We start from the raw sequence: 27236 nt of genomic DNA, 5'->3' as shown, positions 1-27236 counted from the left end.
ATTTTGTGTTTAGGAGTTCTTAGCTCAGGTCTTGCCTGTTATGCACACTACAAATGTCCATGAAACACTTCTGTACAGGACAAGTTTATGGCTGGCTAGAGGAAGCCTCATCCTCTGTGCCTCAGTCAAATGTGAGAGTGGTAGCTGTCACCTGTTGCAAAATGCCAGCTCACCTGGCTTCTGGAGGTGCTACCTGGGGTAAAACCCAGCCACAGAAAGCAGCTAAGGGCAAGAGAGGCGACTGTGATTTTTGTGAGGTTTAAAGGGGACATTTAGAAAGCATTCCAGAAAACTGGGATTCAGCATCTCTGTGTCCAGTGGACAAGCTTGTGTGTGACACAACACTGCTCATGGATTTTGGGTGGCCCCTAGTTTGCTGTTACTGATGTAGTGCTGGTGTGAGGGGCTGTGTGGAAAAGCTGAGACCAGTTATTAAAAACAGGACCGACAGAAAAGTGCTCAGGGGGCCTGTCTGGCTTACATAGCACAACTATTGTGCCCTGGCTCCTGTAGGTGCTAATTCTCTCAGCAAACTTACAAAAATAAAACCCTGAAAAGGCTCATCCATGCTGAGAACAGCAACTTCATTCAGTGGGAGAAGGAAGCTTAGCTCTAGGAACTGAAGGCTCAACACTGCAGGCATTGCTGTCTTGCCCAGGGCTGTCCAGAACGCCCTGCAGCCAGTGCCTGTGGTGTGAGAGGGATGCAGTAGTGCTGGAATAAACACATCTCAATTGCCTCTCCCAGCTCAGTGCAGGACACAAGTCCAATGGGACCATGTGCTCTTGGAGTGGATAAAAAAGGCCTATCTATCCCAGCAGGATATGTTTCCTCATGCAGGACTGGAGAAGTAAAACCTGGTGAAGAAGGCAGTCTGGCTTAGGGATGCTCTGGACACGTGCTCTGGCACAGCTTCATGTGAGATGCTAGAGCCCCATCCGTCCCTCAGACACCTCTCAGGGTCTGTTCTTGCTTGGGCTATTGTGGAAGTGCTCAAATAAGGAGATTTTTGAGGGTTTGGGCTGAGATAGTGAGGCTGCGCTGGTCTGCCTGAAGCTGCTGTGCCGGGGCTGTGGAGCAGCTCCCTGCGGTGCTGTCCCCGGGCTCCGCGCTGTCCGCGCCCAGGCAGCCGGGTACCATCCGCAGGGCTCCCCACGAGAGGGCAGCATGTGGCCCCAACAAAGACCGATCCTGCTAAAATCCCCGCTGGCAAACAGCGGGTGGGTCTGGATGGGGCTCCTGCGGCAGTAGCCCGTAACCAGACAATCGGCTGAAACGGGGGCTTCAATACCTCGGCAGCTCTTGAGCCTCACCTTTGCCTCTGATCAATCGTTTGGAAGGGGAGGGGGTGATTTGTAAGTGACCTTGTGTTTTGAGTTATTCTGTTTTTACAAAATGCAGTATGGGACCTAAAAGGAGCCGTGCTGCTGGGCCAGGTATTGCTGCCACTTCAGGTTGCAGTGGAAGGAGACCTTCTCCTGAACTGAGTTCTGACCATTGATCAAAGCTATTCCCCCATCTCTTCCAAATTACTGGTGAGGAAATGTGTGGGTTGAAAGTTGTTGATTTCCAGGCAGAATAAACCTCAAAGGAAGCTGGAGGAAATGGGCCGTGACTGTGTAACTTCAGTTGCTGTTATTTACTTCTGAGAACAGTGAGTGGTTCTGGCACTCTGCCTGGCCCCATCACTCTGGTGACTCAGTTCTTACAGATGTCAATAATGGACTTCGAACCTTTGTCTTTAAAAATGAAATTGTGTGTGCAGTCAACTACTGATTTCCTGCATTGTTTGGTTGCTCAGCTTGATCACAGCTTGACTCCTATCAGTGGCTGGACAGATGATCCTGCAGTAAATTACACCCAAGGTAGGGCACAAACACCTCAGAGTGCTGTGTGCCTCATCATTCCTGCCCACAGTGCTCGTGTTCCTGTTCTCCTGGGGCAGCTGCCTTCCTTTTGGGGCATAGTGTGAGCTCAAGTGTCCTTCAGTTGCCTAGACTTGAAGGTGGAGGCATTTAACCAAATCACAACATGGCAAACACAACCTCTGTGTTAGGAGAGCCACACTGAAGCCCTGCTGACGATTCTATACGTGAGCAAATATTAGCCCTGAGTATCCAGTAACATTTCTGGCTGAATCTTACCCATCAGGAGCTGCAGTAGCTCTGCATGGGCTGGGGCAGGAGGGTACAAGGGGAGCTCACTTATACTTGCAGCGCTTGAGAGTCCTGGAGCCTTGGCTTCATAAAATAAACATAAGGGCTCCACAGAGGTGGGAGATCCTGTGTTTGACTAACACTGTGGTGACCTCCTCTCTAATGCTGATGTAAATAATATTTTTGTCTTAAATGGATACTGTAAACATCTTACACTCAGATTTTGCTTTATCTCAAAGTTCCAAAATAAAGATACTTTGATGCATTTGATGAATTTAGGATTTGGATGTTTTAAGTCCCAAAATTTGTATACCTTTAACTTACAGCATTCAATCCCTGAGCTCATAGAATATTGGTCTGTTGTGAAACCAGATCAATTTCAGACTCTATATACAAAACAAGCTACTCCCTTCTCTTCTCCTCTGAAGGAAAGGTGCAAAGCTGTCCTAGATCCAAGCTCCATAAGAAGGTGGAAATATTTGTCCAAGGAAATCCTTCTATGAATACTCCTTTAACTGGTAGCAGCAGAAAAGGTTCACAGTCAGTCTTTTAAAAAGTATAGTAAGAATGTTGTTCCTTGGTGAATCCCACATTGGCACGAGTTGAAACAAACACCTGTTCTTGGGGCTTTTGCAAAAGAGCTGGGAAATTCCAATTTTGTTCAGCTCACTTGCTTACTGCATCACTGGAGTTTGTTATTTTTGTCACCATCACCTGGTAAACTGGGTAAGCCATAGGGGAACCCTTCAAAAGGCAGTTCTGTTTCAGAGCCGACCTGAAATCGTCCTGTTCCAGAGATACTGTGATTTTTTTTTTCTTTTTTTTCAGAGTTTTAAATTATGTTCTGAGATTTGTCTTCTCCATGAGGTAAATTCCAGAGAGTTTGCTTGAGAAGTTCCCCCTCCCTCTCCCCAGGTACTGCTATTTAGGAATTTTACCACTCCAAAGCATCTGGAATGAAAAATGCCTCTGCAGCAGATTTATACTTGGCAAGAGGGAAGTTCTTTGGCTAGAAAGCCAGAAAAAGCAGAGGGCTTTTAAAGAGTTTGCATAACTCCTTTCAGGACGGAGAGTTCCCCCCCGTGGCAGGGAGCTCTCAGACACCTGTGCCAGCCCTAAACTTGTTACCCAAACCCAGGAGATGACTCTTTCCGCTGTATAAGCTGCCAGACTTTCCCGATCTTGCTCCTGCTTAGACTGCCTTCGTTTGCTCTCATCCCCAGCTCAGGTTTCAGAACCTATTCAGTCCTGTCATTGTGTGGAGAGGGCAGAGCACTGAGTCTGTGGCCTCACACAGTCCATAGCTTCCATCTTTTATCCTGGAACCAGTGTGCATTTCACACTGATGAAGACATGGGGTTATGGAAAAGAAAACCTTGGATCTAAGCACCCTGGCTAACAGGATGCCAGTGGAAAACGATTGTGATGTGTTCTTGTCCTGGTCCATTGTGGGCTCGTAGTGCCAGTTGTTTCTAAGAATAATTTTTTGGTTTGAGAAGAAAGTAAAAGGGAGAAAATGACAACCCAGTGTTCTATGTTTGCAACAATGAGGGGATAAATATTTAAAACTTCTTGCTGCCAAGTTAGGAGTGGGTTAGGGAATTACTTCCATGACTGCAGCTAGGCACAGATGTCATTGTGGGCACCATGTATCCCCACTGTATCTCCACTAATGATCAAGGTGTTGACTCAAGGAAAAATTTCGCCAGCTGCCTTATGATTAATTAGCCTCAGAGATGTAAAAGCAAACACAGATGTCCCAAGTATCCAAGGGAAATGTATACCTATCACACATGATTTTGTGTGCATACTCATATTTTATGTACTGAGGAGTGACTTTTCACAACGCAAGCACAAATTTTGTAATTCCTATTCACAAAAGCGTTTAAGCAGGTGCTTAAGTGAGTTGGTGAATAGAAATGAGTTGTTCTATTGGAGTATTTAGACCAAGACTGGACTCCTTTGTACCCAGAAATCACTGGCTGATAGCATGGCTGGGCTTTTTCCTGAGTGCTGTGCACAGCCTTTGTCCATTGGGCAGAAGAAGAGAAAATTACTAATGGGACAAGGAAAATATGGGTGAAAACAATGGCATGTCTCAGCTGGAGAAAACTGGGTGCTGCTCCTGCTCCTGCAGTGGCTGTTTCTCCATGTCTCTTGTTAGGTGGCATTGGTCCAGTGGTTAATGACAGTGACAGCATCCTGCAGCTCCCTTGATGTGGGGAGCCCATAATCCCTTTGTTAGGGATAGCTGGGAACTATTTCAAGAAGCAAACAGGAGCAAGCCTAGCAAAATTCTACCTGTGGAGTGGTTACTGTTCAGATGGTTATGTACCACCCCTTGCTTTTACAGCTCGTTGTCAAGCTCTGATTTGTCCAGGTGCTCTGAGCGGGGTCTAGGGAGAGACACTGAGTGCAGCAATTCCACTACAGCGATCCTTGGCTCTAGGATGAGCCAGGAGATCCCAGCCCCATTGCTTGATCCTACCTGTGATCTTGTTCTTTGCAGAACCCAGGGTGGAGCCTGTGTCTCCTGAGTGCGGCTCAGAGCCAGCATCTCATCCCACCAGCCCCTGCTTTTCCAGAGCAACAGGCTCCCGGTTATTCCTTAGCAGTTCCTGCTGGACTGACAGAGAACCTGATGGGAAGAAGAGCAGCGCCCTCTTCCTCCTGGCTTTCAGAGCTCAGGAATCCCGAGCAGCAGGGCATTCCTGCGTGACCTGCCCTGCTCCTCCTTGGTCTCCAGATGTCAGGCGTCTGGAAAGTTAGAACGGAGCGAGAAAACTGTGTTTGTGTAGTGTGAAGTGACTCGCCCTGGTTTAGCCTTAACAAGATCCCTCCTATATATTTAATGACCTGAATGTAAAATTTATGGCTTGGAATGCCCCAGCAGCAGAGGAAGCCTTCAGCACACAAGCTGCCTTTTGCAGGACAGGAGAAGTAAAATCCCCAGAGGTTTGGGAAGTCTGAGTGATGTAGTTATGGTTGGCACTTCGAATATACATGTAGATTACTTCAAAATAAATATTTGCAGTTCAGCTCTAACGTACATACAGGAAGGTGAGAACTAGCATGTATTAATATTTCTTCAAATTAATAATTTTGAAAATTTTACACTGAAATAATTTTGCTGTTGCACATAATAAACAGAGGCTGGTGTGGGTACATGCTGGGGAGAAACATCACCTGCCCTCTACGTACACCATTTCCTCCTGTTTTGAAGAAAAACAGCTCTCCTCATGTTTCAGCCTCTTTTAAAAAGGGGAAATAAAGGTAAGGGAGCTCTTGCAAGACTTGTCATTTTAATCTCTTGTTTTGCTATGTGCGGCTTTTGTGTTCCTGAAACTCTCATCCACCTGTTGCCTCTGTGTATGAAGAGAACCAGACAGATAAATTCAGTTCAGTCTCCTGGGAGGAGCTGTGCAATGTCTGATTCCTCTCCCAGTGTCATCCGTGCCTCTGCTTCGTGCTTGATGCCACCAGCCCAGGCACTGCACAGAACACACACAGGGGAAGGAGGTTGGAGCTGCACCCAGGATAAACACAGAGAGGTGGCCTGGGAACAGTTGTCTGTGCCTGTGATGGGGCCCATATCCCAGCCCAGGAGATCCTTTCCCTTGGTCAGCACTGGAAACAAAGGAGGTGAGTGTGGGGTTACTGGACAGACTGGGCCACATTTCTCAGGAATCTCAACCTGGCTCTATTTTTGTTTGTTAGAGGATTTCTCCAGCTCTATCCATAGGGTTTGTCTTGCCACAAATGATAATTAGGTAGCTCAGTAAATCCTGCTGGATTTTTGTATCCAATGTTTTTAGAAAATGACTGGTTTGTCGTCTCCCTATTTTTCCAGGTTTTTTCCTGATTACGCTAGAACTGACCCTTACTAATGCATGGATGGACAGAAAGCTTATTTTAATACATCAATTATTGTGATTTTGTTTTCTTAAGATCTTCATAGTCTTTTCTGTGGAAATGGATTCTCTAAAATTTTCTCTTCGTGCTGAGCAAATTATTCCTTTTGCACCTACTGCCTGCTTCTCTTTCTGTTAAATTATACCACTCTGTGCTTTCTTCAGAGTTTTCTGGGGCATCTCTGCATTTCTTCAGGATATGGCAGCCACTAACAAATCACTTCTTTTTAGGGAAAGATGAGAAATCAAAGAAAAGGAGATTAAAAAAAAAAAAAAAAAAAGGACCGACCCACTTCCTGGGTTGCTTGCTGCTGCTTTCCTCCTCACCGGGAGAGGAGATGGAATGGGGGTGTGAACGAAAGTCCGCAGCTCCTCTTCTCTCACGCTGATTAAGCTGCAGGCGTGACTGGAGACTGAGCAGTACAAACCGGCTGTAAATAGGGGTATAACCACCACAGGTGAAGCAAATTGCATTTGGAAGGCTGTGCCGGTGTCGCTTTGTCTGCCCTGTAGGGTGGCTGATAAGATTATCAAAGCTGCGCGTCCTCTCCCCTCCCTCCTAGGGCACTCATGCTGCCCTGTGGTGCTGCCTTCCCTGTCCCCAGCTGTGATGCCAAAGGGCACTTTGGAAAGGCCAGGGAAAGCACCCTTTCCCTCTGTTCGCTCTTTGCAGTGGGTTTGGACACCGAGGACTTCGCTGGGCCAGCAGAAAATCTCTGGGGAAGCTGCCGCGGGCACGGGACAGAGCCCGTTCCAAACCTGCGGCAGCTCTGCTGGTACCTGGCGGAGCCGCCAGCCTCCGGGGTCCTGCACCGTGCCTGCCACGGTGCCACCTCGGCTTCCTGGCAGAGCCAGCCTGTCCTGGAGGGCAGGGCCAGACCCTGGCTGCAGGGGTTTTCTCCATCACAGCCCCGTGAAGCCTCTTTTGGACGTCGGACTTGATGTTACACAGAGGTGCAGAGGAACATTCTGTGCTGCTCTGGAAGCGGGAAAGAGCAGGAAAAGCGATTTTGTCCCTCGGAGCTTTTCCTGAGTGAGGGACAGTGGTCATGCACAGGCCTGTCTCTGGTGAGAGGATGGGGATTTTTCGGAAACGTTCCCCTATTTAGGTACATTGTATGGGGAGGGGGTGAAATACCACTGGCTAATCTGTTGCAAACAAGTGATTTAACCAGGTAACCAACTTAACCCCTGGGTCTGAGCTGTCCGAACTGAGCCTCTCTCTCAGTGTGGGTCCTGCGTAGTTTGAGCAGATGACTTACTGCTTCTTCCCCTTTCCTCTTTCTCAGGATTAAAAATCAAGAGAGGAGTTAGGCCTTTGTCTCATATGTTACTCTTGAGCATTGAGCAGATTTTCTTGGGAGCTGTTGGCACAAAGTGCATTTGTAACATATAGCAGAAGTGAAATTGCAGGGCTCAGACAAAATGCTTGTGTGCTGAATGGAAACACAGGCTGCAGCCTTGGAGCTGCAGTGTGAGAGGGCTTTCCATGCTTCACCTGTGCTTGCAGCTTTACTCTTGAAATAAGCCAGAGCTGACTGGACATTTGTTAATACACTGGGCAGAGTGCTGCTACTCTGGGGAGTTTTTATACTAAAAATTGCCTCCTGGTTTCAGTGGCAGCCCTTTTGCTTCCTCCTTGCCTTTGGGAGAGCATCGATGCAGTCATGTATCTTTATTTAATCAGCTGGAAAAGTGCCAAATAGCTCCCAAGGAGAAAAATAAGGTGCTTTTATCCTCCCGGCCATGTGTGCCCAGAGTGGAACAATAGTCCTGTCATGTAATGAGCTGAGCCAGCACAGGGAATAAAAATTATATCTCCCTTCAGACTGTCAGCCCTGTTATCCTTCTGTGGGCTGACACATTGACTGAGCTGGGCTGGCTCATGTGAGGCTGTGAAATAACAGGCTTAGGTTTTATGGCATTCTGCCTCAGCATCTGATTTTTTTCCCTCCTCTCTCCCAGGTCACATGAGGAGGGGCTGAACATACATGGTCTGTCCTTGGCTGCAGAGCTCAGATATGTAAGTTCTGGTATCAGCCCTGCCCTGTACCAGCCATACTCCCCAGGCCAGGAGCAGGGGCTGCAGGGTGCCAGTTGTGTCTTGGTGAGCAGAAAGTGGGAGTCCAAGCTCTGTTGGTGGGTGACAGCAAAGCAGAATCAGAGTCCCAGCTCCTCATGAAGGTAAAAGTGTCCTGGAAGTCTGTCTTGGAATAAATCCTGGGCTAAGCTCTGCTTTTCTTGTGGTTTGCCTAGCACATCAAAGGTCTCTCTGAGTTTAACAAGAGCCAAACCCATGTGGGTCTGTACTGTCTCTCTGAGGCAGAGCTGCATTTTTTCTGCACCTGTTCTATGCAATAAGCTACTTGGAAAGCAGAAAGCTCAGGGAAGCACCTGCTGCTCTCACTTCCTGTTGCAGCGAAAGAAACCCAAGTGTGCTGTGAGTCCTGCTAAGAAAATTCCCTTCTCTAACTATTACATTAATCAGTCTTTATAGCATGGAAGTCTATTAAGTTTGTTCATGTGTGTTAGTTCATGTTGTACACTTTAATGGAAAGAGGTAGAGGAATTTTACTGGAGACTTTGTTCATGCTTAAGTAAAACAAGTTAAAGGACAGCCCAGCCCCAGGAAAAAGGATTTTGCTTCTTGGAAGCTTAGAGCAGCCTGTGAAGAACAAAGGATGTCTCTGGACAGCCAAGGTAATGCCAGCATCCTCATCCTCTAACATGTCTCCTAGCATTGTCTGGGATCAGAGGTAAGTAACTAGATCCAGCAACATCTGGATCATTAGACAAGCAGCAAGAAAGCTGCAAACCTATAGCTGGTTTGCCAAGTTTTGCTCTGAGTAACAATCAGTTGTGTTGGTGTTAGTGATTAGTCAAATTGTGCTGTACTTGGACATTTGATGGGTACAGAAACCCTGTGTAAAACCGCATTTAAGGTGCCCCAGTTTGGCTGGGACAACTTTTGTGGCAGTTTTCCTGGGCACTTGAGTGGACACTGATGATCCAGATCGGTGCTGGCAATGTTCTGGTGAGACCAGGGGCATCCTGAACCTGCCTCGAGCAGAAGGCACCAAACCTCCCCATGGCCAGCTGCACAGTCCGTGTGGGACTGCGTGACCCCGGCCCGGGTGGGAGCAGCCCCCAGGAGCACACGGGGGCCGGGCAGTGTCGCCTGTGGGGACACCTCCGTTCCCCATGCGGGGCAATCCAGCTATGCCTGCCGGGGCTGGCCAGGAGAGCGCTGGCTCCCGGGGCTGTGTGCGGCTCTCAAAGCCCCGTGCCGCTGCTCCGGTGCTCTCTTCTGTCCGTGAGGGCTTTGAGAGCCGTGGAATGCCTGTGGCTAACCGTGCTGCCGGGAGAGCAAGCGGGGAGGAAAGGCAGCGATGTGCTATCCCCTCGGAGCAGCCCGAGCTCCCCCGCCGCTGTGGGTGCCCATCCCCTCCGGCCGAGGTACCTGCCGCCCTCCTCACGTCACCAGGCTCCGACTATAAAGCGCAGGCGACAGAGCATCCCCCCATCGCAGCTCCCCGAGACGCGCATCTTCAAGGAGAGAGCCACTCACGGGCGGAGAGATGTTTTATTCGGGGATCCTGACAGAGCCGAGCAGGAAAGAAGTGGAGATAAGGGAAGCAGCGTCTCTCCGCCAGCAGAGGAGGATGAAGCAGGCGGTTCAGTTTATTCACAAGGATTCCGCAGATCTCCTCCCTCTGGATGGGCTGAAGAAGCTGGGCACTTCGAAAGATACTGTAAGGCTCTATTGTGTTTACTGGAAGGAGACTTAAGCTGGTAGGGGAGTGTCTATTTCTTTTTTCACGCTGTTTTTCTCTTAGGAGAAGTTGGTTGTGTGTGGAAACCTACTTGTAAAAAATAGGACTTTTGTATGTAAAAGGAAGGGAGTAGAAATATGATATTAGTTATAACCACAGTTGTTTTCTTCTAGTAGGTGATTTTTACATGCCTGGCACCCAGAGTTAATAGAATTTAAATTTTTAAATTTTTATTTTTACTTTTGTATGAAAATGGCATACTGTTTTCAGTACAAAATTCCTCTCTGGGTCAGAGTAAGTCAAAATGGCTTCATACAATGCATATATACACCCATGTTTGCCTGTGGTGTGTATATACACACAACACATAATCATAAATATTCAGTAAAGTATAGTCACTGGTATTTCAAAATATAAAACTGTCAAGATCACGCTTCAATAAAGGCTTATGCAAATATGGGGTTTTTTAAAACCGAAGAGACATAATGTTAGGTTTAAAATATTTACATATACAGTGATCGATGTGGTCCTGTACTTGGTATTTATTAGTCGTCATGTCTGGGGGCAGGAGAGCATTTCTAAATACTCTATAAATATTTGAGCTTTCTCTACTGAGAAAGGATGCTTCAATGTAACATTGAAAGTTCTGACTTAAGGAGTAAAATTTAGGAAACATACCTACCAGGGAAAGCTCATCTAGCTTTTCTTGCCCAACTGTTGCAAAATTCTTGCACCTTGCAAAACAATAGCTGCTTTTTTTCAGTGCTTGATAATGGGTTTTGTTGAAAAACAAAGTCAATCTTTTTATTTTTAGTGGCGTAGTTTTGTTCTGTCAGAGCCTTCCTGCTCGCCTGGGTTGTGCTTGGCTCTGCCTGCCTGAGACAAGTGGAATGAGTTGGCTGTTCTCTGCAGTGCACATGGAGATGGTTTTTTTTGATATCCCGAGTGTTTTGCAATTGTAGGAGGTGAAGTTCCTGCCCAGGGAAGGGCTCAGAAGGAGCTTTCCCGGTCACCACTGAATTGCAGCTCTCCAGCAGGGACCTGAAGTGCCTTTCAGGGAGCGATGGTGTTATTATTACTGCTGTCAGCAGAGTCTAAATGACAATTTGTGGTTCAGTGACCCCCAGCATGCGGGGCTGAGTCCCTGATGTGGGTTCTGCTCTGCCCAGATAAGAAGCAACAGGCAGCAGGAGCCAGGGGCACTGAGCACTGAAGCCCTTTGCCCTGCACAGCGAGGTCCAGGTTTTGCAGCAGCAGCAGGGACAGAGCATGGGGCTCCTCGTCACCACCTTGGACACAGAGATGTCACTCGAGGTGTCCTCCCTGCTCCCGTGCTGTGGCTGCAGCATCACAGCCCCTGCAAGGAGGATCTGCATGGGGACCTCTCTCCAGGGATATGCCAAAGCCCTGGGGAGGTCCACAGCTCTCAGTGCCCTCCAAGAACAAAAAGAAGGTGCATATGGCAGAGGTGAGACGCTCGTCTGGCTACCCTGGCTGGGGTGGGTCTCTGGCTGGGGATGGGGTGAGAACCCAGCTGGTGTGGGCCACCCCGTGGCAAAACCCCCTTGTCCCCACGCCACAGCAGGGTGTGATGGCGCAGTGGGCACCTGTGGCCAGGGCTCCCTTGGCCACAGCCTCCTGCCTCGTGGGGTGTATGGAGAGTCCCCACAGTGAGAGCACTGGCCGGTGCTCAGGCCCATCCCACAGTCCCACAGGAAATTCCATGAATTTCAGAGATGTCTCCTGGGTTGTGTTACAGAGAAACGATGCTGCCACACTCACCCCTCACACAGCTGGGGTGGGAGAGGGAATTGCTGTGACAGGACACACTGTGTGTCCCCACTGCTCTGGCTGCTGGGATGTCACAAGAGATGTCCCCAGGAGGAGCAGTAGATTGTGCATCGCTGAGACTGGAGACCCTCCAAAATATGGGACTCTGCCTTGGCGTGGCCCCAAATTGAGAAGCCCAGAGGGGCTGAGCTGCATGGTCAGGAGGCCCAGGGCATCAGAGATGTTGGCCCAAGGTATTTGCATGGCTTCCTTGGGAATAATTGTGCACCTCCTCACAAAGCAGCACGTTTTTGTGCCCAAAGCTGCGTGGCAGCTGTGGTGACGTGGGCGGAGGGGCTTCTGACGTGCCCAGAGTTATTAATGCAGGGTTTCCCGCGGGGGTTTTCCAGCAGCCTTGGCAGGAGCAGAGAGGAGGGAACAGCTCCTCAGAGATGGCGACAGGTGGTGAGAACAGATCCTGTCTGTCACTGTGGCAGCTGGCAGCAAGCATTCCAGTTTTGGGGAGAAATCCCCTTCCTTTTGGCCACAGAGCAGGGGGTGCTGTGCGCAGCGAAGCAGCAGCAGGTCAGCAGGGTGGGTGTGCTGGCATCCCCCAGTCTGTGTGGCATTACTCAGCTCCTGAAGCAGCTCTGCCAGTGATGCTGTGCGCAGGCAGAACTGATAAATACTTGTTGTAATCATCCATTTCAAAGCTCTCATCATTTCCAGTGAATTACTCTGGCCCAGACCGAACTCCAGCTCCTCACTCCCTTTATGTACTCTGTCCATTATGAGACCAAGCTATAGAAAAGCATACACTGAGTTTGGCAAATGTAGGGCTGGATGTAGAGAACAGAAATGGCTTTGTTTTGATGACTCTGCCCTCTAATAGCCTCTTTCCTGAAGCCCAGAAAATTGGCACAAGATGGTCTTTAGCTGGGATGTGGGCTCCCTGACAGGGTAACCATGACCCCTTTCCCAGCCTGAACAGGGTGTTCTGGCTCTTGCAGCCCCTCCTGGTGCTCTGACACTTCTCCCTTGCCCCGAGAGCCCCCAGTCCAGTTTGGAGCAGCTTTGCCTGATACAGTCCCTCATCGCTTTACAAGCTGGGAAACAGAGTTATAAATAGTAACAAACACCAGCAACAGCAACAAAAGCGTTTCCCCTTTCCATCATGCCCTCAGACCTCCCCTGGGCACCCTCAGAGAAGCCCTGGGTGCCCTGTGCCACTCCATAAATTGCCCCGGCTATGGGAAGCTGGGGCTGCATTTGGGTGTCCCCACTCTCCTGCTGTGCCCACCCCAGAGTTTGGGGTGTCCTGCCTGCAATGCAAAAAGCTCTAATGTTGCATGCACTGCCTTGCCCAGAGAGCTGGCTGCTGCCTGGGCATGCAGGGGTGCAGGGAGGGCTCTTGTCCCACCTCTTCACCCTAATAGAGGGGCTGACAGCACAGGATGCTGGTAGAAGATGTGAATTTGGATGAAGGATGGTAAGAAGACAGAGAAATTGATTATTTCTTGGGATGAGATCTGTTGATGCATTAAAACTTTTTTTTTTCTCTACTCTCTAGGCACAGAAGAGAGGGCAAACCTGAGATGGGTTTATGGAGGAGGGGAGCTGGTGTCTTCCCTGACTTTCACCTCCACCTGAGTGAAATTGTTGATGGGTCTGGTTATCTATCCCCAGATGTAGAAGCCAAAATAGAGGGAAACCTCCCAGAGAAATGAATACTACAAGCTGCAGCAATGCACTTGCTTATAAATCAGAGAGGAACAAAGCTGGGCAGAATTATTTGTACTTTTGACAGTGAGTGGTAAATAACTTCAGCAACAGAGGGTGTCTCTGCTCACTTCTTTAGGTTTCTACTGTGACATTTTTAGGGCATCATGGGTTTTTGCAAGGTCTCAGGCTTGGAAATCCTGATTTGTATTTATATAGTGTGAATGATACCAGGAAAATTATTTTTTCAATGACACAATGAAATGTAACATCTTATGTTTTTATTAAACTTCCAACAGTTTTGTGCCATGCAAAGGAATATTGTACCAAGTAATCTGGGTTCCTTCAAACACTGCCAGGCCCACACTGGAGGGAGAACACAGCTGCCTTCCCCACTGCTGTCAGGAGGAGGTGTTCCCCCTCTCCCTCCCTCCCAGACATGGTCTGCTTGCAGTTTGCCTGCAAAATGTGTATTTGCAAATGTCCCCAGGCACATTATCCCTTTACCAAGTATGTATCCATCACTTGAGTCATCTCCATGACTAACATCTCTCACTCTGTTGCACACAAGAGTTAAGGGAAATCCAAGTCAAAGCAAACTAATTAATAGCCTGAGAGAGGATGGTGCTGCAGGGAACCTTTTCAGCCCCCTCCTGACAGATTGTTGCTGTATTGGAGCACACCACAAGGAATATTCGTCCCCTCAGAGGCAGGATTTGCTGCGGTTTTCAGAAGGGCAAGTGTCAACAAAAGACAATCCCATTTGTGCTGGTAACTTGTATTCACTGAGTGGTGGATTTTTTTCCTTTTGGTGATGCATCCTGCATAGGATTCATAAAACCAGGGTCTGAGAAACCCCAAGTATGTTACTGATTAACTATCTATGGGAGAACGTGTAGTTAAAGCAATTTAGGTTGAATTCAAGGGTAGATGACAGTTAAAATAGCCATGAGGAGTGAGTTGCAGATTGAGACCAGGCAGATCAGAAGAGCACCCAGACTGTCCTGGATGATGCCACTCAGAAATTTCTGTTGGTCCTGCCTGAGTGGGACTGGACACAAGGAGGTGACCACTGCGTGATGGGCTGTCTTCTGGCCAGCTGGGTGAACTTCATCCATCTACTTCTACACTCCCCTATCCCCTCTCTTGTTGTTTTTAAAAGATGTGAAGAATTCCAGCTGTGTTCCTGAGCTGCAGTCAAACATAAAGGGTAAAAAGGACGTCCCATCCACTGTCAGAAAACCCTGGCTTGCATTTTTGCTCTGGTGAGGAATGCTGGAGGTGATCACTGTGCTGACTGTGCACCTACACCTTATGCCTCATACAAGGGAGTCCTCCCTTCCAAACTGATCTGCTTGTCCCTCCACACAGGGTCCAGTACCAGTGCAGCCAGTCTGCCTGCCTTTAACCCAGTTAAATAGTGCTGGTTTCAGCTGTTTGGCCTCACTGGGAAGGCAGCACAATGTCAGATCTGATTCCTCTCCATCAGAAGTGTGGCTGTGTCACTGCCTGTACACAGGACATGCTCTGTAGTGTGCTGGTCAGACACAGCACCTGCAACCCAAAATGGCCATGGGATTTTCTTTCAAGTAGCAGAAATAAGAACAGTGGAAAGTGGGGACGCAAGGAGCTGACATGTCCCAGTGACCACCGGTGCTGGCTGCAGCTGCCCCATCCCATCAGTCAGGTCCAGCTCCACTGGCCACGTTGTGCCCACAGCAGGATCTTAAGTGCCAACGTGGCTGCAGTTATTTTAGGATGATGCCAGGTTGCATTAGCCTTGTGTAAGTGGTGTTACTTAACATGCTGTGCACAAGGGTGGGCACTGGCCAGCTCGGGGAGCCATGGCCCAAGGTTTTCAACGTTATCCTGACTCTGATATTCCCTTGGGATGGGGAAGTTTGCTGGTTCAGATGTCTCTGCAGACACACAGGCTTATTTAATGTGAATGCAAAAATTCAGGAATAAGCCAGTAAGAATGTCTCACCATGGACAAATTAAAATCAGAAGGAGAGGCAGATTAGCCAGGCAGAGAAATGAGCAAATAATCAGGCAGAGTCATTTCACCTCCAGCAGAGTATGTGCATCCATCTGTGATGAACATTAAATGTAAAAAGGCTTTTGGGAAAGAGGTTGGGGGAGATCTTGAGAGGCAACATGCTTCTCCCAGAACAGAAGGAAATCACAGAGAAAGAGAGAAGTGTTGGGAATTCCTGGGAGAATACCTGCCTACCTCAGACCAACTTACCTCTTCCCCTCCTCTCCTGTTCCTCATGTGGTATGGCACTCAGGATTGGTCCCATTTACCCACCCTTAGCAACTAAATAAAAATATGGGGGAAGAGACACACAGGGCAATTTTAGACCTTCTTCATACTTAGGTGGTGAATGTCATTGGAAAGGCAATTTGTTACATCTCAATTTTTCACATCACTACAGAATTCCCAATATCGAGAGATGAAGGCAGTTATGGATGAAACAGCAGCTTGAAAAGGCCGGACTTGTTTGGATTCCTATAGGCAATCAAATCTTGAGTTTGGTAAAAGAAAGGCATCCCTCCAAAGTCTGGTTAATATATTGAAAGTATTATTCCCTTTGCAATACCAAGTAGCTCTCTAGTGAAAGCCAGGTAAGCCAGAGCTAGCTAGGAAGAGTACTTGTAGTCTGGGAATCAGGGAGAGTGAGTTTAGGGCACCCCTCCCACGAGAGCAGCACTGGCCCATGGGCACCACAGGCAGTCTGGTGACACAGGCCCCTGTGTGGCTTTCCTCTGGCTTCACCCTGCTCTTCTGTGTGTGTTCTTTCTCAAAGCAACCACATAACATCCTGCAAAAGCGCCTGATGGAGACAAACTTATCCAAGTTACGAGGCAGCCGAGGCAGCTGGTCTCCAAAGGGTGATCTCTCATCACAGATCAACAAGCTGAACCAAACCAAACTGGGCAGCTCAGGGAAAATGGAGGATGAAGAGCTCATAGCGGTGAGCTGCCAGGTAATAGTCCCTCCACAGCCTTTTGTGATGTTTTTTCCCTGCAGATTTTATTTCTAACAGTCTCAGGCTGTGCTCTCATTCTCCATGTTTCCCAGTTAGGGTTGTGCTCCCGCAGGGTTGTCATGGCTGTGTGGATGCACTCCCTCTGCAGCTCCAGGCTGCTGTGGCAGAGATGCCCACCTGGGAACCATAGTGAAAACTGGTCTTATGGATGTCTTCCCCCACACATCAGGGCAGAGGGGGTAGCTAGGCTGGGGCAGCCTGCTGAAATGCTGAGGTGTAATTATCCATGGCAAATCCTTGTGCTCACAGCCTGCTTGTTTTCCTCAAGTGCCATCCCTATTTTCTTTGCCCAAGGGTTATTTCACATTTCTCTTCCTTAGCCCCATGCTCTTTTGTATTTCCCACTCTCCACAATATTCTCCCCTGCCTGGGGCTGCCCCATCTGCTCTCTGCAGTGGCAAATGAGCGAGGAAGGGCTCAGGACCCTACATGCATCTGAGCATGCAGGGGAGCAGGGATGAACTGGCATGAGGAGAGTTCAAGGGGACCAGAGATCCTGGACACTCTGTGCTCATCCTGCGCCCCACACATCATTTCCCATCTCTTCTTGCTCTTGCAGTGTGCGGGGAAGGAGCTGAAGGCTGTGGTGGACACCGGCTCACAGCACAACCTCATGTCATCTGCCTGCCTGGACAGGCTGGGGTAAATATCCAGCTGATTTCTGTTTTGTAGGAGCATGGCACCTGGCAGCACAGGCACTGTCCTGGGGCTGGGGCTTTGCTCATGTCAGTGATGGCCATTCTAGAAGGGAGTGCTTTGGGCTGTGACTGGGTAAGCCCCTGAACCTCCTGGTACAACCAAATCCCATCCCAATCGTAAATGGCAGAGAGATGGAATAGGAAACCACTGGTACCACCCTATTCACCTCTGAGGGAACCTCTTCAGACGGTTGGATGCATTTGTATTTGTTCACTGCCTGCTTGTCACTCAGTGCCTCACGAAACAGCTGAACCTTTCCCAGCCTTCTGTGTCCCCAGGGCAGGCGTGGGGCTGCAGCCCAGCCCAGCTCTGCAGGCTCCTGTGGCAGGGCAGGGACCAGGCTGCTGGACATGCCCCCACCAGAGGCTGCAGCACTGCTGGCCCAGCACCGAGTGTAAAGGAGCTGTGTGCATGCATGTTCTCAGAACTGGGTCTCCGATGCTGCTCCCAATTACAAATTTCTCCTGGTTAAAGGAAAAGGAAATGTATTTACGGATTGTTGGAGAGGTGACTAACAGCCATTTGCAGCAAAACTCACTCGTCTCTGAGAAACAGGACCAGGCATCAGCTCACAGGATATCAAGGAGGTTTTGGCACTTTATTCCCATGGAGTCACTGCTTTTTGTTGCAGTAATTATGAAAAAAAAAAATTGCACCTTTTCCTTGAGCACTACTGCATGGCCCTGAATGAATGGTGCCTGTTCCTGTCCTAATATTAATTACTTATTTGCTGAACAGTGTTTAGTGACTGGAAGGTGGCTGGGCTTACTACAGCCTTGTCCCAGTCTGTGGAGCAGCTCAGCCAAGCTTAGGATGGCCACAGGATGGCATTTGGAGGGATATCATGGCCTGGGACAGTTCCTCTGCTCCCTGTGTTACTTACATGTGTCTGGTGCAGTTCTCACAGCACTGCTCTGCTGCAGCAGCCCTGTCCTTCAAAGAGCACTGAAGAAAGAGGTTAGAGCCTGTTTCTGGTGCCCAGGTCTCAGGGGACTCAAAACAGCACATATGTGGCTGATGCTCAGGCTCAATTCCTCCCTTCTTTTTCAAAAATCTTTTTGTGTCTTGTCAGGATGCCAGTCACTCTCTCCCCCTCGCTCTGAGGGAAGCAGCAGAGTAGGCTCACAGGTTGCCAGCATGAGAAATCCCCTGTGGAGCTGTAGGAGGTGCAGGAGGTGGCCAAGGAACTCCTAAACTTCTCAGTGATATGTTCCCACTGGTTTTTAGGGCCACACTCCAAGAAAGCAGCAGAGGGGATCCAGCTCCTTCTCTCTGCTACCCTCCTGGTCCTTGTACCTGTGTTAAATGGTGTGGGCAATGCCCACCTCAGTCCTGGGGCCTCTGAGGGGGCTGGTCCCCCCAGGACAGATGGACAGACAGACACACACACACGCACTGCTGCAATGCGGCTCAGCAGAAAGGTACCTCAAATAGCTGAAAATTGATACAGCTTTTATCCAAGGGAGAGATCAGCACCTCAAACGGCCTTTCCATTAGATTCTTGTTCACTTTAAAAGAGAAACTGAAGCTAAATAATTAATTAGTATTGTCAGACTGGTGTAGTTAGAAGCTGTACCTCTGACAGAAGTATCTCTGACATCCTTGTTTTCTTTTCTTTGGGCTGATGTGATTGATCTGTCCCCATTTCCTCTGAACAAATCCAGCAGCAGTGCCTAACAAACTAACAACCTGATTGGGCTGCCCTGGATGTGAGCCATGTTCAGCATGGACAAAAGGGGACTCAGGGGGTACCTTATTACTCTCTACAACTACCTGAAAGGAGGCTCGAGTGATGTAATGAGTGACAGGACCAGAGGAAGTGGTCTCAGGTTGTGCCATGTGGGCTTTAGTTTGGATATCAGGAAAAATTTCTTCACTGAAAGGATGGTCAGGCCTTGGAACAAGCTGCTTAGCGAAGTGGTTGGCATCACCATGCCTAGGAATGTTCAAAATATGTGTGGGTGTGGCATTTGGGGACAGAGTTTAGTGGTGACCTTGGCAGTGCTGGGTTAACAGTTGGACTCAATGGTCTTAGAGGTCTGTTCCAACCTCAACATCTCTGTGATTCCATGGGGACACAGTGTCAGCGCCACTCGTGGAAGCTGGAGTGAACTACCCCTTCCTTACACCCACACTGCTTTAGAAGCAATTTTGTATTCCCCAAGCCTCGAGGAAATGTAGGAAAAAGATTCCTCAGGTAAAGCCAAAATCCAGTACAGAGCTGTGCTTGGGGCAGCCCCAGGGCTGCACTGTGGGTCCTGCTGTGGTCTGATGTGGGTGTGGGCTGCTGGCTGCCTGCAGAGCATCCACAGAGAACCTGCCAGGGAAGCAGCTTTCCAATAACAGCGTGGTAAATGAGCAAGGCTAAGAGCACTTCAGGCGTAAGCACCCTCCAAACACCGTTTGCTCCTTGCTGGAACAGCCAAGCCATGGCCATCTGATGTTAGGGGTGTTTTCAATGCACAGGTTAAAGGAGCATCTCAAAGCACTCCCTGTCGAAGACGAGATGGTTTCGTTGCCGAACAAGGTCAGAGCCATAGGCCAGATAGAGTGTCTGTCCCTCACAGTGGGAGCGGTCCCCGTGGAGTGCGCTGCCCTCGTCGTGGGTGAGTGTATAACCCTCTGCTCCTCCACTACGGGCTGGGGTCTAATTCCTCTCACCCCAGAAGGACAAAAAAAAGCTTTAGGAAGATGTTAAAATTAAAATATAATAAGTTCTTGTTTGGCCCCTCAGAGGAAGGGGAGAGGAGGTGTTCAGCAGGCTTAGCTTTGTCATGCTGATGGAGCAACTCCTGCATGTCCCTGCAGGCACACCCGCCTGCCCTCCTGCCATCCTGTACCCTCCTGTTCTCCTCTGGAGTCAGTCCCTTTATAAACAGGGTTTTGTTTAGTAGAACAACCACGAAGGAAGGAAGGATGGAGTCACTGACAAAAAGCACAGGAGGGCATTTTGAATGTATAAATCTGAGCTGTCCTGTTTTTTTTCAGAAGACAACGAGCAACCCTTCTCCCTTGGGCTGCAGACACTGAAGTCTCTGAAGGTAGGGGTTTTCCAGCAGGATGCTTACCTGTGCTGGTGGGGGAGCTGGGACCACTCTGAATTGCAGTTTTCCCTCTCACCTAGAGGCATTTATTCTCTACAGTGTGTCATAAACATGGAGAAGCACCACCTTGTTCTGGGGCAGATGGACAGGGAAGAAATCCCGTTTGTGGGCATTGACAGTGCTGAGGCAGGAGAGCAGTAAGTAGTCTGGGGAGGTGAGCTGCATGTCTATCCCTCAGCCTGGTGGCAGGGCCCCCTGGCAGGGCCAGACAGGAGCTGCCAGACCCTTTGCTGGAGGCGAGTGAGAGGTCAATGACCCCGGCAGAAGTCGTTTTCATCAGCTCATAAAATTTTGAAACAGAGCTTTTTCGGCAGCCCTTGTCAGCTTTTACTGTTTTTTTTCTAGTAAATATTGTACATCAAAGCGGGTGTCTGAAAAGACACTCACAGGGGAATGCCTTAGGAAATGTACTTTTTGGAGGTCACTAAGAAGACTCCTTGAGCCCTGCTTTGACAGTGTTCACAAACAAACCTTTGTCTGGAAAATATTTATGAAGCAAGGCTGACAAACCCACATGAATGTTTGAGAGAGAGATCCTGTCTGGAGATAACGGTGTTGCCACTTCTCCCTGCATTACCCCAGCAGCCCTCCTTCCAGCTCTTCCTGGTGTCCCAGATTTTTCCAGCCTTATCTCCCTAAAGAAAGATAAAGATGTGCTGCACCTCCTAAATGAGTGTGGCTGGCTCTGCGGGCGAGCAGGCTGCAGGCAGGGCAAACCTCCTCCTTCCAGGCACTGCACGGGGCTCTTTCTTGCGGAGTGCTGTGAAGAAGAGATGTATCACCGATTCCTGCCTCTGACTCATGAAACCGGCAGGCACCGAGCGCCTGACAGGGGGGGTCTGCACTTCTGTGCCATCGCAGGCAGTGCTTGTGGCTGCTCAGCGATGAGCAACCTAAAAAGCGTTTGCTCACTGCTTAAGAAAGAGCGTCTGGTGGGTGATGTAGGTCAGCATCTTCTTTAGCTGCCTGTCGCGACCAGCCACAGGGATTTGGGATGTCCTGCAGCCCCGTGCAGCTCAGCCCTCTGTGCTGGGCACTGCCGAGCTCGAGTGGGGTGGGGGAAGGAGCACAGCTCCCTCAGCCGGTTGTATCCATGGGCATTGGAGAGCGCAGGAGGGATGTGGGGGCTAGTGTGGGCACTCAGGGTGAGAGCGCAGGTGTGCCTGCTCTGTGTCCAGCTCGCCCACCCGCCGTGTGTCCGGGCCAGCCGATGGCCCTGGTGCAGCGTGTGAGCCCAGGGAGTGCCGGGTACAGCACTGTGGGGGAGCCGTGCCGAGCCATGCCAGACCACAGGCTGGTTTCCCTGTCTCCTTTGAAACAGAGATGCGAGAGACGCAGCGTGGTTCTGTCGCCACTGCAGTGATAAATTATTTCTTAGTACTGCTTTCAAAGTCAAATTGTGCTGCTTTTTTTTTTTTTTTTTTTTTTCCCCTGTGAAAAACGCCTGTTTTACTAAATGTCTTTTCCTTCCAGTTTCAGCAGTTTGGAGGCATAAAGAGAAATTGAAACACCATCCCCACACAAGAGCTTGATATCAAAGAAATCCTGTGCAGCTGTTCCAGATGAAACAGCAACGCTCTGCTTTGAAAACATTTATACTAGGCTACAGCTTGAGTAGAGCTAAATGAAATCCTGTTTGTAGCCAGTAATTTAGAGATATTGTCATGTTTATCTATGGATTTTGAGAAACAAACCTGTGCTTATTTTCTGGACTTTTCTATATAGTGTACTCTTTATTACAAACAGTTGGGAAAACCTTATTAATTCCTTCTGATGAGAAAAATACTTTTTATAGTGGCCTCATATGAGTAATTGTACTTAGCTGTGATTAGAGGCTATCAGAATGAGACTTTTATTAATGATTTTTCCAGGAGCTAAGCATTTATATTCTCTTAATCAATATTGCCACATTCAAATGGCCATTACCAGGAAGTTACTCGGAGTAAAATAACAATGTTAATACTACCTAGGAATTATAGCTCATCCTGTTAGCATAGTATTGTTGCCATGTAATTAGGGATGCAACTGCTGGCTTGATGAGAAAGAGTAGTTGCAGAATTATTAATGGGTTATAGGCTTCTCTGCAGTGGTGTGGCAGAAGCATAGGAACAGGGCTTGGGAGGGCTACCAGGGTGATCTCCTGGTGTGGGGTTGGCACCAGCGCTGGGGCTCAAAACCCTCTGAGGAGGGATCCTCTGGGCAAGTCTTGGCTGCCTTCCTGTGGAGGTCATCAAGTAAATAAATCATTACACCGGGCCAAAAAGCAAAAAACAAGCACAAAAGTGTGTTGTCTGGAAGCAGCAGATGCAGTGCCCTTGGTTCCCCCTGCCACCAGGACCTGTGTCTATCCCTGCCCAGCCAGCACCCAGCCTGAAGCCCCTGCAGCACCCAGGCCACGGCTGGTGCAGGTTATTGACTCCAGCTGCACTTCAGTGCTGCTGCCAGAAATGCCATATTTTTTATATCTGTCTGCAAATTGCCTGGGTTTTTAAGTACAACCCCTGATTACCCTCAGGGGAGGTGGGAGTTTTTGCCAGGACAAGCATTTCATTTGGTGTCACTGTCCTGGAGCAGCAGGGTTGCTGCTTAGCCCATGCTGTACATTATTGCCTGGGGGAGCCTGGCCTCGCACAAATGCAGCCCTTTATGTTTCCAAAACCTTACAGGAATTAATCACTGTCATCTGCTGAAGAGGCATTTTTAAAATTCAGAATAATATCCTTGTGATGTTGTGCATCCTCTGATGGCCAGTCCTGCTGCAGCTGGATCCTTAAGGGATCTATTTGTGCTGCAGGAGCAGGAGCTGCTCTGGTAGCTCTGGCTTAGCAAAAGCACTTTGGCCCTGGCATCAGCCACAAGCACCGACAGCATTCCCACTTTGGAAGCTTCTTGATGGTTCTGGGTGGGAATCAAAAAGTTTTGTCACCTCATGGCCATCGGCAGCCAGGCTCCTGCCAGCTGATCCAGCGTGTGCCCTCTCCCACCATCCCATGCCTGCCAGGGAATCTCAGCTGGAGCTTTATCTCCTGCAGTGGGTTTGAACCTCTTTTCAGTATTGGGTATATCCAGCAAACCTGAACTATCTGTATTTTGAGCTATTTTCTATTTTGGTGATAAGTTTCAGTGCTTTCTCTACATACAATATTTTATAACAGCTATAAATATAAAAATATATATATATACATTTACAAGGTTGGGCTGCCCACGGTAGTCCCACTGATGTGTTGTAGAAATATTTCACTAAATATGAAATATATTTGATTATTTTATATGCTATGAGTTTGGTACTTTGGTACTTTTTTCTTTCTGTGCATATTACTGTGCTAAATGTCAAATTAAATCCAAATAAAGTTACACTGTTATTGCTGTTTATTTGCTTGCATGCTGGATATGCTGGTTTTTTTTTTGTTTTCAGTGCACATCTCTGTTAAGAAAAGGAGTTTGTTTCACTCTTTAGTCTGATGGGGCTCTACAGTGCTTTTGGAAATGCTGTTGAGAATTGCCATTGAACTGAGGGAGAGTGGCAGTGGAGATGAATTAACCAGGGCAGGCTAAATGGTACACAGCACTTGGGGTAAAGGTGAGCACTTGAAATCCCAGCCTTCTGTCACCACGTGTTTCCCTCCCGAGGGAGGTATGAGATCCTGCTGTTTCCAGGTTTACACTTTGGAAAGCTGTTTTGGTGTTTATGCTGTGTTTGGTGAGCTCGCTGGGACAATGCCAGCGCAGGTGGATATGAAAGTCCTTTGGAAACTCTGGAAAGCTGGGAAAAGAAAGTGGCCAGGACACAAGAGAGGCAAGGCATGTGACCACAGAGATCTGGGTCTTCCCCAAAGCTTTGAATGTGGATTTAGGGACTTCCTGTCTCTGCCTGGATGGGCTTTAGGCTGCTGCAGCAGTAGTCTAGCTCTGTCTTACTGATGAGAAGTTATCCTTTCACACACTCCACATCCCACAGCAACAGCCTTTGGTAGAGCAGCAATGCTCTAAGCCCAGTAAAACTGGCTCTCCTCAACACTGGGCTGGCACTTTCTATGAGCATGGAAAGAAACCAGGCTCCAGCAATGAAGTGGGGGAAAAAAAAAAGGATCAATGTGCAGGCAAAAACAATGTCTCGTGCTTCCTGGAGCTGCTACAGGTTTCTAGATTTACTCAGACTGTTCCTGATGCTAGAGAGCAGAGTCCCAGCACACGCAAATGGAAAATCAGTGGGCAAAATTCCATCCCTTCTGCACAGAGTAGGGCTAGCCCTGGAGCTAGTGGCCCTTCAGAGCTGGCTCCTGTGAACAGGATCTCTATAGGACAGGACAGCTGCTATAGCAGACAGGCGTTCACCTCAGTGCAGAGGGATTATAGAATATGGGAAGTAATACCAGATCTCTGCATCAAGCACTTGCATGGTCACAGGGGTAGATGGTACAGCAGCTGAGTGCTGCAGAGCCGCTCAGCAAGCCCTGGGTGCTTGCTCCTTCTCCTCTCCAGCCCTGGTGTGTGCCTGTGCCCCTTTGGCAACCTCTCCCTGACGTGAGTTTGCAGGAAGGCCTTGTAACCGAGGGACCTGCTGCCTCTTGCCAGGTGGCTGGGGCAGAGAAGAGGGCAATGCCTGCAGCCATCTGAGATAAGGAGGACTCAGGAGATAAAGAGACAGCTGTGAGAGGATATTATGAGAAGCCTCTGGGGTGGTAGAGGGTTTTGTTGAATGTTTTATTCAGCTGGTTAATGCTGTCATGCTGCGCACAAACATCTCACAGGTGAGGGCAAGCACACCCCCCTTCCCAAGAAGCCTCAGGGAAATCAAGCCAGCTGCTCCTTGGCCAAAGCACTGTCTCTCGTGCTCATGTGGCCAGCAGAGTGCGGCGGGACAAAACACCTTTGCTCCCTCCAAGACCATGTCTTGTCCTCATTTTGGTCATGCCTAAAGCCGAGACAAAGCACACAAAGAAGATATGAAACAGAACCTTGGTGAGCCCGTTGCTTCAAAAGCTGGTGGAACATGCAGGATCTTGATGATTGGGTTCTTGCAATTAAGACGGCCCATGTGGGTAAGGCATCAACACTCGCTGAAAATTATAGAGACCTGGAGATCTGGTGGAGAGTGGCTGTCAGGCTCTCAATGCATGTCTGTACTTCATTGCAACTAACACACCTGAGGGCATGTGGGCAGGCAGCAGCAGAGGAGGAGTGCCCTGGGGCTGCACAGTGGGGTTCTGCCCACAACCCCAACACCTTCCACCACATTTGCTAATTAACTCCTTCTGGGCTGCCCACTCTGCAGCAGCACTTGCTGCTGATCCGAGTGGAAAGTCAGAAGCCGTTGCCAGGAGTAACCCTACAGCAATCATTCACATGTGTTTTGGATCCTGCTGAGATCCACCAACATCTTTTCATCACCTCTACCAGCAGAGCAGCTGATTAGATGAGACCTGCTGGGGTGTTTCTTCACAGTTATCTCCAGGGTAATCTGTTATCTAACAGCTCTCCAGGGAGGTCCTTTTTTATGGGCTTTTCTATTACTGATGATGAAACGATGCTCAACATATTGTGAAAACAAATCTAATTCTTACATCTCAGAAGCAAGTAACTTGATGACTTATTTCTGTATAAACATTTGTCTTGGGGCTGTATATTGCTGGGATTATTTTATGGGACAAACATCAGTTGAGGTCTGTGTTGCTTTATCACCTGCTGCTTAATAGATGGAGGTGAAGTATCAGGTTTCCATCAACTACAAGTCTGCTCCTTTTCCTAAGATGAGATTCCTCTTTTCCATGGGCTCTGCACTGCAGGCAGTAACCCAATTTGTCTCCTCCTCCTCCTCCTGTGTTAACAACCGCACGGCTGATGAAGGGCTGCAGGCTCTGGAGATGACTGTGCAGGTATCAGTGACATTTCAACAGAGATGGCTTTGCTGCAAAGGCAATTGATTTAATGATTTTGTTACTAGAGTGGTGCTGCCACCACTTCCCCAGGATGAGATTTCATTGCTCCCAAAGTGGGTGTGAAGAGAGTCGACAACCTAAAAATATCGGGAGTTTAGGAATAACAGGAAGCCACGGCAGCAGGAGAACTAGCTGGGGGGGAAGCTACAGGGACTTTCTCTCTGCTTCTTGAGTGCATCAGGATCGATGCCTGGGGCTCGTGGCCGCCCCCGCAGGGAGACGCAGTTGGATTCTCCAGAAAAGCGCCTCAGCTCGCACAAGGGGAAGTGGTGCAAAGTTATGTGCTCATTAAACCTAAAGCCACCCAGTATCCGGAAACAGGTGGGGATCTGCAGAATGTGGGGAGCTCTTAGTGCTGTTTCAGCCCCTTGTGTCTCCACCTGCTCCCCCCAGACAGTGGCAAGGCCAGCACTCATTTACTGCTCACCTCCTCTCACCTCTTTCTCAGAGACCAGGAGAAACAACCTCCTCCCTTCAGTGGAGCTACTGCAGGTGAGGAAACCACTGCCTAACACTTTGAGGTGCCTCTGGGGTTTCATTGCCTGTGGGGTGGCACAGCCTGCCCACACCCTGTGCTGTGGTATCCAGCTGGTTGTGCTTGGCTTGGCTCGTGCTTGGCTCTGGGCTGGAGTGCAGGGACCCTGCTGGGGGGCAATGGGCTGCAGTGTCCCTGTGCTCTTGCTGGCAGCAGCCCCATGGGTGACACAGGGGCTGCGGAAAGTGGTGCCCTGGCTTGGTGCCAGAAGAAAGGAGCAGATGCTCCTACCAAGGGATGAAGCACTAAGAGAGGACTGGCAGGAAGACTGGGGAGGGAGACCTGGACCCAGCCATCTAAAACCTCTCTCTGTTGTAAGGAGAAGGTAGGCAGGGCCAAGTACTGCTGTTACCTGCAACCCAGGGCTGCACAGCTGGCCATCGAATATTCCAGGTGTTGCCAGCTAGGAAGCATCTCAATGGCAATGCTGGCACAGGCAGCATTGAAAAATACTGCCTAAGGGAAGGAGTAATATTGAGACCTGTGATCTCAGTGAGAAAACCAATATATTTTGAAGTGTTGCTATAAATCTCAGTCCTCTGTTCCTCCACAAACAAGATCACATGGAGCGATCAGG

General features: G+C 49.0%; 1 protein-coding gene across 2 annotated transcripts; it reads left to right on the top strand.

Annotated features, from left to right (window-relative positions):
• Positions 1-9395: 9395 nt before the first annotated feature.
• On the top strand, positions 9396-23557 carry NRIP3 (nuclear receptor interacting protein 3). 2 transcript variants are annotated; one of them, XM_032112784.1, is made up of 7 exons: positions 9420-9819; positions 16140-16319; positions 16942-17024; positions 19548-19687; positions 20070-20122; positions 20225-20322; positions 21659-23557. In XM_032112784.1, exons 1-7 carry the CDS (start codon positions 9646-9648, stop codon positions 21678-21680), a joined length of 750 nt encoding a protein of 249 aa, XP_031968675.1. In that variant the 5' UTR covers positions 9420-9645; the 3' UTR covers positions 21681-23557. The 2 variants fall into 2 exon arrangements, with proteins under 2 accessions (XP_031968676.1, XP_031968675.1); XM_032112785.1 differs by lacking the exon at positions 16140-16319 and having other exon boundaries at positions 9396-9819.
• Positions 23558-27236: the final 3679 nt, after the last annotated feature.

The sequence above is a fragment of the Corvus moneduloides genome, chromosome 6 (genome assembly GCF_009650955.1).
Source record: "Corvus moneduloides isolate bCorMon1 chromosome 6, bCorMon1.pri, whole genome shotgun sequence".
In the NCBI taxonomy this organism is placed as follows: domain Eukaryota; kingdom Metazoa; phylum Chordata; class Aves; order Passeriformes; family Corvidae; genus Corvus; species Corvus moneduloides.
Note: the sequence above shows the minus strand (reverse complement) of the source record. Positions and strands in the feature narration are given on the sequence as shown.